The sequence below is a fragment of the Morus notabilis genome, unplaced genomic scaffold (genome assembly GCF_000414095.1).
Source record: "Morus notabilis unplaced genomic scaffold, ASM41409v2 Scaffold499, whole genome shotgun sequence".
Classification (NCBI taxonomy): domain Eukaryota; kingdom Viridiplantae; phylum Streptophyta; class Magnoliopsida; order Rosales; family Moraceae; genus Morus; species Morus notabilis.
This window is the reverse complement of record NW_010360080.1, coordinates 182,937-196,232: the sequence shown is the minus strand read 5'-3', so window position 1 is coordinate 196,232 and position 13,296 is coordinate 182,937. Positions and strand designations below refer to the sequence as shown.

Sequence of the window (13,296 nt, the reverse complement as noted above, 5' to 3'; positions counted from 1 at the left end):
TAAGGATACCAATTTAAATCTTAATTTTTACGTATTAATTGATGTGGTAGTTAGTTGTCATTATTTTATTAATAGATATAATCTCTTTCATTAATTAACGTGACTAATTTTTACGTATTAATTGATGTGGTAGTTAGTTGTCATTATTTTATTAGTAGATATAATCTTTTTTATTAATTAACGTGATAATGTTTTAAATACCTACTAATAGAGAAATAACAACTCATACACTACATCAGTTGATACACAATAGTTGAGATTTTAGTTAGGGGGCGTTTGGTATGGGGTAATCATAAGGAATCATATTCCCAGGAAAGTGATGGAGGGTAATATGATTCCTAGGAATAATACATTATTGTGTTTGGTTCCATACAGAAATCTTTCTCAATGGTCAAAAATCTAAGATTTGAGATGTCAAATTTTACAGACATTGTTGAGTTTGATCTGCACTCTTAGAGGTCAAATTGGATGAAATTGACTACACCAATGAACTCATGAGGGTCGATTTAGTGAGGTAAGCCTCAACTCTGCCGTGAAATTCTGCTCCGAGAGCTTCCGCCGTCGTACATCGCCGTTGCCGCCGCCGACGAGGAGCTCTGATGGTGAGCTTGAACAGTGGTTGTGATGTAGGTGCTCTACAGGGAGGGAGGAGACGCTTAGTTTGATAGGCTGTGATGGGTGTTATTATGAGATTCTCATGATTTTGAGATTCCTGAGAATTTGAATAACACTTATTGGGTGGGATTAGGATTACCCCAAAATGGGGTAATGTGACTTTCCTGGGTTTTAAAAAAGTCTAATAATTGTACCAAACATGAGAATCTGAAAGATTCTCATTCCCACCCCTATGATTACCCCATACCAAACGCCCCCTTAGTGTCTCTAACATTATTCTTTTGATAAAGATCCCACTTAAATCCTTTAGATATTTGCGGTCTCTTAAAATATCTAGATAATTCTTATAAAAATTACTAGATTTCAATCAAAGTTGCCAAAATATTAACGCCTATACATGGTTCTCGTGTATGCCCTTCCTTGCGCAGCCTGTGGCTATAGTTTATGCACGACATACGGGTCATGTGTTATGTGTGACACACTAATATGCACACTATGCAGGCGCAACCATATTTTAGCCGAGCAAAGGCTGCTGATGCAACCTTTCTTGCGCGAGATATTACTCGTCTGTTATTGGCATTGGTTATCCATATGGCCAGCCCACTGAGTGGTCCATTGTAGGCTCCGCTGCTTCCGGAGAATGCTTACTGGGCTGCTAAGCCGCCGGTGATGTGTTCGCACTAAATTGGATAATTAATTAAAAAAATATATAATAATTAATAAAATTAAATTCTTATCACGTCATATTATCAAGTACGTTGCGTCAACGGGCCCTGCCACTTCCACCCACCAGCAAATGAGCGCGCGCCTCGTGTACATGGCTGTCGGCCACTTCCTTGTTCGCATGAGATCCGCTGCTGCGTGCTTTGCATGAGCTTGTTTCTATAACCAATGGCGCTTTGACACGTGTCCACTTAATTGAACTTCCAATCACACGCTGCCACGTGTATCCCACTGAAGATGCCTTCCAATCATAGACGGACACATGGCAAGTTTAGTGAACCCAAGCACACTGAATCATTTTCCTTAACGGCAAAAAAAAAAAAAAACAAAAAAAAACAAAAACAAAAACAAAGAAAAAACGTGTACTGAAACGTTTCGTTACACCTACCCAAAAACCCATTTTTCTTTAGTAATGTTGTATAGATTATGCTCGTTTATTTGTTTTCATTCTTTTTCCATTTTCTATTTTTAATCATACCTCAATAATATAATAACTTTGAGTGTCCTTTATGTTTTCTAAAAAAATATTTTAACAAATTTTCATCCTGTACAAAAAAAAAAAAAAGCATCATGCCTAAAACTTCAACTAAAAAATAGAGAAATATAGAAATGATAATATTAAAATGAAATAGTGGTGTGAAAAGAAAAATACCAAAAATTAATAATCGTATAAAATTAGTTTGGGGTAATTTTAGAATAATAAGGGTGTATAAAAAGTAAATTCAACCATTTTAAAATTGCGCGGAGTGTGTATTTAAAAAAGAATGTATAGAATAAAAAGAGATGTGTGATCACCCTTTTAGAAATAGTCACTAGTAAACCCATAACTCTATATAAAACCTTTTTTTTTCTCTAACTATAGATTCTAATTAATTGAGCAGCTCAAGAATGTTGGGATTTCAACACATGTCAAATTAAACCCCATTCCAAACTTTAGAAAATAAAGGTACTCTTACCAACAAGATCACGACAATAGTGAAATACTCTTTCCTTAATTTTCTCTGATTATACAAATATTTTGTATATATACACATATATAATACTTAGCCAAATCATATATTACCTCAATTTTCGGATTGTTTTCAAGAGAAAGCATGCCATGGTTACAATTTCTAGATATAATTTTGACCCAACACATGATCTGTTATCTGTACCAGAAGGAAAAAAAAAAAAAAAAAAAAAAAAAAAAAAAAAAAAAAAAAAACGTCCAGGAACAATTGCTTATATTTTTTCATCATTGAATTAAGTACTTCTTCAATTCCTCCCCGTTCAGCTTCATTATTACATAGAGTGATACATTTAGCGGTGATTTAATCATATTGTCGATTTAAACAATTCCTTAGCTTATGTATAAAATTTAAAGGTTTTAATTCACATGCACTATGATAATTTGGTTTGTCATCGAGTCTAACTGAATTAACGTAAATTAAACTGCATACTGCAGACATATATATACAGAAAGCATATTAAATACAAATTATAATAACTTAGATTATCCTAGTGGAAATTATAACTTCATTCATAAAGCTAAAAGAGAAATATTAAAACAAAATTTATTCATTGACTTTCTACAAGACACTGAAGAACTTGCACCTGTGACTTGAGGCAGGTAATGTAACTTGCTAGTTCTGTGAGCAATTCATCATGGTCTCCCATCTCATTTCCACCAGGCAATACCGTTCTAAGATTCGCCAACTTATCGTTTATAACGTCCTCTTCACTTTTCTTGTCGTGCCCTTTTATCGATCCCGATCTTCGACTTTTAGTGCCGGAAGATTTCTTCATGATCTTTACGTCGCATATTCTAGGGTTTTGTGAGGTTTCAAGTGGCATAATTTTCACTACATTATCATATGTAGGATTATGAGGCGATAACGTTAAAGTCTCACCTTTTCTTTCCTCAAAAATGGGTCTGGACTCGATAGTAAGAATAAAAGAAGATGTTTGATCATGAAAGGAAGGCTTTTGAGTAACCCCACCATTTGTACGCAAAGTTTCATGCTCTTTGCGAAGATTTGCTTCCAAGGCACGGCTCCATGCAAACTCTTTCGCAGACAGCGCCATTGCCATGTCGACTTCGAATCGAACGATCTTTTCTCGCTCGGCGTTGCCATCTTTGCCATTCCGCGAAGTAGCATTCGAAGAACTAGCACTTCCTTCGTCATTGATCGTCATCTTCTTCTTCTTAAGAGCTGGCACCAAGTGATTAATATAGTTTCTTGCAAAAGCAAGATGGAGTAGTTTGTTTGTTTCTTGCGAATAGACGCGCATTCGTTTGCTCATCACTTGCCTCCCCATTCACAAAGGATAAAAAAAAAAGAAAAAAGAAGAAAGAAGAAAGATGGAAAACGCTTTCACTAATACGAAATGGAAACAAAAAACTCGGACGATCGAACGAGAAAAAAGAAGCTGTTGGTGAGCTTGCCTCTCTTTATCACAAAACCTAAGACAAAATCTATTTAGAAGATCATGAGAACAAGAAATCTGAAACTAAAATATCATCAAGAGAAGTTATGCAAACACAGTTGAAACAGAGAGAGAATATTGGTCGCCGGTTAGTACTAGGCTCCACCTCAAGGAAATGGAGAAGCAAAACAAGGTTTGAACAGTGCCGAATGAAGGACCTAAAGGATTTATTATTAAATAAAGAGATGGTGGACATGGCATATATATATATATACAGGTCACTAAGCGACACCTTATCTCATAAGTTGGAGTTAATAACCAATAGATCTCGTTCTCATTACCAAACACATTGACATGTAATCATATTTCTCTTTTTACATGTGTTTTCTTCTAAAAAGATCTATAAGCTCGATTGAATCATCATAATTCTGTCCCTAACAAAATTAATATCATCGAAACCCTAATGTCTAACGTTGGTCCCTCTTGAAAAAGGATTGTGAAATTTTTTTTTTGCAAAAATCTTAGGAAGTCAATTTGGAGATGCACATGGCCTCACATGCTCCATGGCCTTTTCTACACACCAACTTATTAAAAGGACTCTCTTCCCATGTGCACTAGGAAACAAAGAACACAAAAGCCCCACTATAAATGCCTTCACATGACTATATTGTGGTACTCTTTCTTTTCCTTTGCCTTTCAAGCTATAGCTCTCTTTTCTCCCTCTCCTTATTTCAAATCAAACAGCTCATACTCGTAGCAACTTACTACTTCTCTCTCTCTCTCTCTCTCTCTGGCTCTCTCCCTCTCTTCTCTCTCTCTCTCTCTCTCTCTCTCTCTCTCTCTCTCTCTCTCCACTACCTATTTTCGTCCCTACTCTTTGTCAAGGTTTTCACTTTTAGCTAATTTCAATTGATTGTTTTCCAACACATCTTTAGAAAGAAAACACAAGACCTTAATTGTTTTGGCACCAATATCCCAATCTCTTTGCTTTCTTTGTCTTCTTAGTAGTACTAGGACTTGGAAATATAAGGGTCCCCAGCTACATTAATTACTAATTATACAAATATAGTAATTTCACTAAAAACAAGCAAAGGAATAACTGCTACACAGGCTATTGATTACAGTTGCTCTTTGACAGAAATATTCAATCAATGACACAGAAAAAGAACTAATATATATATATATATATATTTGTAGAGAGAGAGAGACGATCTCTTGCTAGCTAGACTATGAGCTTATGTATACGTAGCTACAAAAGGATATTGATTTGGTGCTATCTAGCTTGCTTGCTTTGATACGTCAGAAAGAAAACCACATGGAAAATAACCACCATTGCAATGATTGTAGGGACATCTATGCATGTGCTTAGTCCGTATATTGCAGGCAACAAGTACACTTTCTTGTGATTGTTATTCATCTTTGGCTATATCACCCATTCTTTGTTACAGAAAGATATTAGTGTCTTAATATTGCAAGGAAAATAAAGTAAAAAGAAAGGGATCATAAAGGCTTTTCCATTATTTGGTGAGATTATTACCTGTCTTTATACCATATGTATATAATTATCACTGTCCCTGGAGAAATTATAGAACTCAGAAAGCATTTTAAGTAATCTCTACGCCACCACTCCAATTATAGAGCTATACACTCTATTCTAGCGAATTGATCTGCTCAATTTAACTGGAGAACCATCTATGCAAGAAAATAAAGTTGATTTACAAAAAGCTTTTTTTACTTTATAATTTCACTCATTTATTATTATTATTAATATTACTATATTTTTTTAGATTGACTAGGGTATTTGTAGGGTAAAGAAAATAGAACTTTAGGTGTATATATATATATATATATATATACATATGTGTGTGTGTGTGTGTCAATAATGAAATGGAATTTGTTGCTATAGCTAGGTAAAAAAAAAAAAACCCTTCCTCAGTACAACTCGTAGTGGCAAGGGTTTTAAAATGTGAAGTTCTTTATGTTATTATTTTTTATTTTGTGGTTATGTTGCTTCCTGGTTGCTTTATTCGTAATTTCATTTTTATTGTTTGCTTTTGCTTTCTTTTTCAATTTTTTCCTTATATTTTTTTCTGGGTATTTTCCTGACTTTAGTTTTGTAAAATCTTTTTTATATTAAATAAAGCTTGTGTTCATATGTGTGCATGTATGTTGCATGGAATTCATGATTTACGATGACGATTACTTCTTTTTATGCTTAATAGATGAGTTACGCGATAATCAGTTTGCCTTGGGGTTTGGAGTTAATTTAGCAGAAGTTTTCTGCTATGATTTAGTGAGTCTAGAGAGAAAACGACATATACACTTCGTGATAAAGGTAGAAATGTTACAAGTTGTAATAATACAAACAAGAGCTAATTATAAGTTATATGGTGGAATTTGGCACCTGGTTTTGTTCACAATTTTGTGGTCCATCGTTGAACTGCCGACATTTCTTTTTTACCATTGAAGATATCAATTAGAGTTTCATGCACGTTTAGTTGTTTTGAGTTTTTTTTTTTTTTCTTATTTACAATTTGGATGAGTGATTTAGTGTGAGATAGTGTAGGGTTTAGGTGCCAACCTATGTGGGATGTTTTTATATGGTAGTTATCGCTTATCGATCTTCATGAAAAAAAACAAAAAGTAAAAACAAATTTTTGTCGCTTCTATTTGTAAGTCTTTGCGACCTATTTATTTTATGTTGCTAGCTTGCGCCGTGCTAGTTAATTTATTCTTTCCTTTTATTAAATTTTTTTTTTCTTCTTTATTTCATTAATAGAGTTGAAGCTTCGTGAGAGATGAGAATCTTAATGGGACATGTCATTAATAAAATGGACCGAAAGTTTCTTCATGCCAATTTGTTGAATGTTATCTTTCTTTTTCTGATCAACAAAACGCAATTCAATGAGTACAATTTACGTATATATATGTTACTATAATTTCTCTCTTATTTTAAAAAGAAAATATCAATATCCATCTAAATATACGTGGAAAATACAGAGAACAATTAGTTTAATTACCCACGTACTGTTATATTGTTTTTAACCATTAAACATTTAATATTATGCAGGAGTACTTTGAGCAGATTTTTTTTTTTGTTTAAGTATGATTAGATCAAAATAACTTTAAAGCAAAAACGAGAGGATTTTCCAAATTCCACACAAAAAGGGGGAAAAAGAACCTTAAAGATTTTGATCCAATGCGTGCGTTCCAGACCTTGTTTATGTGAGATATGTGTTGGATAAGTATATATATCTCTATATCGTACGGCTTTTGAAGAAAGTAACAGTACTATAGATAAACCACTAACTAAAGTTCATAAAAATAAAGGACTTTTTTCGATAGGCCCAGTCTATTAGCAACTACCTTGCTTCTGACTATTAAATTTAATTAAAATTATATCATATTAAAAAAGTCAATTTTTAATATAAATTTAACGGCTAAAAAGTTGACAGCTACTAATAATTCATTTTTCCGGTTCTACCAGAGAAATTCTCTTAAGGAATTAAAAACATAGTGTACAAAACGCTACGAATTTGTAACTTTGTGCTCGTGAAGCAAAGCAAAGGTTAATAGCTATAGCTAGCACCAATAGTGGTCCTCATACGAAGTTGAAGATTTGGCTTTTTTTTTTTTTTTTAAACGAAAACAGAGAATAACTAATGTTAAAGAGCACTTGTGCGATGAGCTCCGCAGTTAACGGAGACGTAAATTTTTTTCATTCAATTTTATTAAAAATAAGATTAAATGTTAAATATTACAAATCCAGGTGGATGCCAAAATCCGCTCCAAAATGCCACTGAAAAAAAAAAAAAATTGAAAAACTCAGAAGAACTCCTATCCATTAAGATGAACTAAAATCTGTGTATTAATGGTTAAATGTCAATTATGAACATTTGTCAGTAGAGTTTATATTTCTTAGGGGAAATTCTGTAATAATAACATGTAGGCATAGGTGGAAAAAAAAAAAAAACTTCGTCATAGATTAGTGTCCTTAATCTATTTTCCAACTGTTAAACAAATTTTATGATGTACTTTAAATATTTAATAGGTTTTGAAATTAATCAGTGCACACTCATTACTAGAGAAGCCTTTTGTTTCATTGTAGAGTAGTGTACATGTGGAGGAGAATGGAGCCTAATCTCATTTGGAGCCAAATTTTATGAGAATCAGAACAGGCAGCGCCGCAACGCCGAGTGGTGGGCACCTCGGTGCTACGTCGAAGAAAAGGCGTGAACTTGTATAAAATTATTAATATTGATTTCTACTTTTATTTTCGTTCATTATTTTTCGTCTTGTTAATTAATTTATGTTTTAGCCTAGGTTTTTCCTAACAACATTAATTAATGTGTACAGAGAATATGGTGATGGTGAAGGGTGAGATGATTGTAAATATATAATTGTTGGGTAGTGGCTGCCGTAATGCGTGGAAGGCATAATATATATATATATATATATATATATGCTACAAATGTCCTTACAATTTTTTTTTTTTTTTTTCATATGAATAAATCCATCCTATAAAAGAAGTTAATGCTTAGAGCTCTTTGCACTTGCATGTGCGGAGTGCGGTGGCAGTAATGCATGTTAGCTTTTGAATGATGTGGAAGATATATAGACGTTGATAATAAATCGTATCCGTATCTTTTTCAACCCAAAAAAAAAAAAAAAAAAGGAAATGAAATGAAAGAAATATTATCATAAAACTAAGAATCTGTAGTGCTTCACTAAGGCCCTTTGTGTAATTATTGTGTTGGCATGAATACACATATAGATACAAATTAACTTCGTTCTCAAATTATAGTTAATTCACCATACCCAAGTTTTCTTCCCTTCATCATCATTTCATTATTCTGATAAGCAAATCCTTACTAAGAAGTGTTATATTTATCAAATAACATATGATTTTCTTGTCTTGTTATAAATCAAAATACTCGGACTTAAAAAATGCTAAACTTTGTAACTTAGTGGGATAAAACTCAAAAGTTCGAATTTGTTTCTTTAATACACAAATTATATTGCTAGAGTCACTTGGCCTTTCCAAAGAGTAACTTCTTTATTATATTTAGTCTACATGACGTTTAATCAAAGATTTTGTGGGATTTTGAGGGACACCACATGAGGGCTTTTACCATGAAAGGATAGTTTTTTGTATCTTACCCTATTTTGGAAGTATATTAATAGGGCAAAACAAGAAAACGTGAGGGGAAGTTGAAAAAGTACAAGAACAAAAAATAAAATAATAAAAATAATAATAATCCACCAAACATCCAACTACCCTAATATTGTCATCCAAGTGATCTTTAGTGGTAGGCAAAAAATTGCTCTGTCCCAATTTGGATCACAAGCCATATATATATATTCTAGGGCGGAGAACAATGCCATTATACTTTGTCAATCAATGGCCAAACATTAGGGGGGTCCAGAAGTTGATAATGAAGTATCCTAGACAAACGAGTCACTAATATGTATGAATGTCAACTTGACGAATTTTAGTTAATTAAAATATTGTTAGAAAACTAAAAGTATCTTTTTTGAGAAACAATTTCATTCATGTCAAAAGAAATTAGCAAAGTTATAGAAGGAAATTTATGTGTTTGTAGCTAGACTCAAGCCAAGGAAAGCAACTATATATGTTTGTCGGTATCCAATATTGAAAGAAAATTATATTTTTGTACTACCTTTTGTGTAGCTAAAAGAGGATAGATAACTACCAGCTTATTGTTTGTCATATTATGATTCTTATTACTCTTATTTATAATTTCTTCAGAAGTTTTTATTTATAGATAATTTGATTAAAAAAGCTAATTAATCTTAATTAGTGTGTACGCCAGCACACATGCATGCATGTGTGTTTGTGCACATAAAACAATCTGATTTTAATCTGTAGCCTTATCAAATTACGCAAAACACGTAATTACATATAATTTTTATAAAATGACATGAACTTATTCATAGCACGTTGAGTTCTCATCAACTTCACTTATAGAAAATAACTAAATGTAATGTTAGAATTAATTAAATATAATGCACAAGATTATTTAAGTTAATTTCAAGTGTTACAGTTTTAAATAAAAAATCAAATATTATTTTTTCTATCATTGAAATATATATATATATATATATTAATTTTATCCTTCAAATAAATAGTTTTTTAATAATTAAATTATTTTTTTACTATTTTAATTAATTAAATATCGAATGACCTAATGATTATTAGTCAAGGATATTTTTGTTAAAATATAGTTTTCTTTCATTCCATTCTGTGGTCTGAACAGCATAATCTTCATTGATTTCACAACTATAACTAAACTAAAAAAATCAGTTTATGTTTTCAGCACATTCGGATTTCATTCCAATATCATTCTCATTATCATTCTGTTACTGCAACTAAATGCACCCTAACACACTGCAATTATATTGGCACCGACTAGAAATTTCATAGTAAACCAAGCCCCAAATTAATTTATCAATAAACACGAGAAAAAATATATAAAATGCAAATGTTTAGAAAAGTAGAGAAATAAAACCCCATCGGGCAATAATCCAAAATGAAACTATTCCAGAAACCTAACTTCCAATGATAGGAAAAACAGTGGAGCACAGACATGAATACACATGACGCTAAAATAAATATTCAAAACATATTTTTGAAAACACCAGTTTTTATGATAGATTTGTTAAAAACCTTAAGAGTAAAATCCAATGGAAAAAACCATTGTTAAAAAAAAAAAAAAGTAAAAGGGTAATTTTTAAAAATACCCTTTAAAATAGAGCCCCGTTCATTTCTATCTTTTAACATTAGTCCATATATTTTACTTTTTAAATTAAAACTAATAAGGGGCAGACTTGATATTTTAAAAAATGAAATCTGTAATTTTCTTGAAGTGTCAAAGTAAAACCCAACATCAAAGCCCAACTAGAAAAAACTCTGAAAGATCATCTCAAAGAAGCAGAAAAAAGAAACGGGAGAAAGAGGATAATAGACCAAGACTTGAGATGAATTAAAATTAATAGGCTAATAGTTTACATAAGTTAATAAATATGCTAAATTACTGTTTTCGTCCATAACTAGTCTGGCTATAAACCATAACTTGACAAGTTATTGTCCATAATTGTCCATAACTTGTCTGGCTATGAACTATAACTTGACAAGTTTATCCATAACTTATCTAGTTATGAACCATAACTTGATAAGTTATGGCCTATTAATTTCTATAACTAAAAATTGACCTATATACTTTCTTAAGCTTTTCATATTGACCTATTTTCTACTATTTCCGAAAAAAACCACTAGTATACCCCAAACGAAACTAGTGAGACATAATTTAATTCTTTAATTTAGACCAATGTAATACAAACGTTAGTTGGCATGTTCTAGTCTCAGGTAAAATGTCAACCTTAAATTCAGCCGGAACTTTTTTCTGCTATATTTCTGCTATAATTAGAGACATAACAAATAATAATAAATGTAAATGGAGTACCATATATATCAAAATTATTCATATCTGACTCAGAGTGTGTAGGTAATCTCCGGAGCCCTAGTGGAGGCTCAAAACGCCCTGCAAATCCGGCACAAGTAGCAACTGGCCCAACCATATCTATAAAACCTATTGTGACAATAATTTTTCCTACATCCTTACTTACTAATTAACACATGTGGAAAAATATTTATATTAAACTAGAAGTAATATTTGTACTTCTAGTTTAATATAACCGAGGCAAATTGTTTTCGCTCGGCTATGGTCAATGTGTAGTCTGCATACGGCTTCATCCATCGATTCCCATCTTTATATAGATGCAACTCTTTTTTTATTTTTCATCTCAGCTAAATCAATCCGGGCTTTGTCGGTATCCTTTGATTTTCCATCAATGATCAAAATGGTTCTCAACAAGCTATCACATATATTCTTCTCAATATGAATTACATCTAAATTGTGCCTCATCAATAAATCTAACCAATATTCTAATTAAAAAAATATACTTTTTTTTGGTCCAGTTCAACTCATTTGGATCACGCTTACGTTTCGCTCCACCAAACTTTTAATGTTTGCTGGGCAATCTGCTATGCACTTGTCGTAATTGATTCAATATGTATGCACTTGTCGTAATTGATTCAATATTTCTGCAGTAGTTATCCTTGGATGCGAAGGTCTATTCTCAATTGTACCGTCAAATTGTAAATCTTTTCTCATTCTACTTGTGGATGATAGGTATCGACGATGGCCAGTGCAAATAACTTTTTGGACTAGTTTAGTTCGTTAATTCGAGTTTTTAATTCGAGTTAAGATGTGACTTTATGTGAGAACTATTTACTGTAGTAAAAAGTTAGATGTGACTGTTTTTAATAGCTTTTTATTGTAGCAAAACTCGAATCGGTAAAATGAATGGGGCCAAATTATTTTTTATCCGCTTTGAAGGAGTATGGATGTTGCATGTTGGACACGCTTTATAACCTTGACCATTCCAACCTGATAAACTACTATGAGTAAGAAAATTATTTACAGTCCATAATAACGCAACACGCATCTTGAAGGATTTATCATCAACAGTATCACGAACAAAAATTCTAGTTTCCTATAACTCTTTAAGCTCATCAACAAGAGGCCTTAAAAACACATTCATATCCTTCGCTGGAGCATTCGGACCCGGTATCAGGAGGGTGAGCATAAAGTACGGCTCTTTCATGCACAACCAGGGCGGTATGTTGTATGTTGTCATGACAACTGGCCACATACTATATGACAGACTCTTGTTCCCATATGGGTTGAAGCCATCTGCCGCTAAGCCGAGACGAACATTTCTTTTTTCAGAAGCAAAGTCTGGACACCTACGATCAAATTTCTTCCAAGCCTCACCATGAACTGGATGTCACAAGATTCCTTCCTCCTTAGCTTAACCATGTTCGTGCCATCTCATCATCTTTGCATTATGTCTTGATCCGTACAATCGCTTTAAACGGCCTTTCAAGGGAAAGTACATTAATACTTTATGAGGCACTTTCTTCCCCTTTGTATTTTTATTCACCCAACGACTTTTGTCACATACAGAACAATTTTCTAGATCGCTTACTCTTTCTAAAATAAAGTACAATCGTATTTGTATACATGAATAGATTCATAACCCAAACCTAACTTGCGTAACTTCATCTTTGCTTCATAGTGTGATGACGCAATCGTCCATTTGTGAAGCACCTTCAAATGCATGAATTTGACTATGAAATTAAGTGATCACAAGCTAGTGCAACCCGGATACAACTCTGATTCAAGCTCATTAAAAGGCTCTTGGAACTGGGAAGGCTCATATTCTTCATATTCTTCACTTGCGCTTACACCATCCGGGTCACCATGGTTACAGCCAGTCCCAGCTATATCATTTTAAGATGTCACGTAGCTCATCAGATGATTCAAGCGCTTCATTATCAGTTATGTCAGTGTCATATGTTTTTTCTCCATGATACGTCCATTTCGCGTACGATGCATTAAATCCCTTGTCTGTTATATGAGCTTCAACTACTGATAATGCATCAACAAATTTAGACAACTTATGCAT

The 13,296-nt window shown here is 32.8% G+C and overlaps 1 protein-coding gene across 1 annotated transcript; it reads right to left on the bottom strand.

The window, feature by feature from the left end:
• Positions 1-2,895: 2,895 nt before the first annotated feature.
• Positions 2,896-3,836, bottom strand: LOC21399778. The gene has a single exon (XM_024164146.1). The coding sequence runs from the start codon at positions 3,634-3,636 to the stop codon at positions 2,896-2,898; it is 741 nt and encodes a 246-aa protein (XP_024019914.1). The 5' UTR covers positions 3,637-3,836.
• Between the last annotated feature and the right edge of the window lie 9,460 nt (positions 3,837-13,296).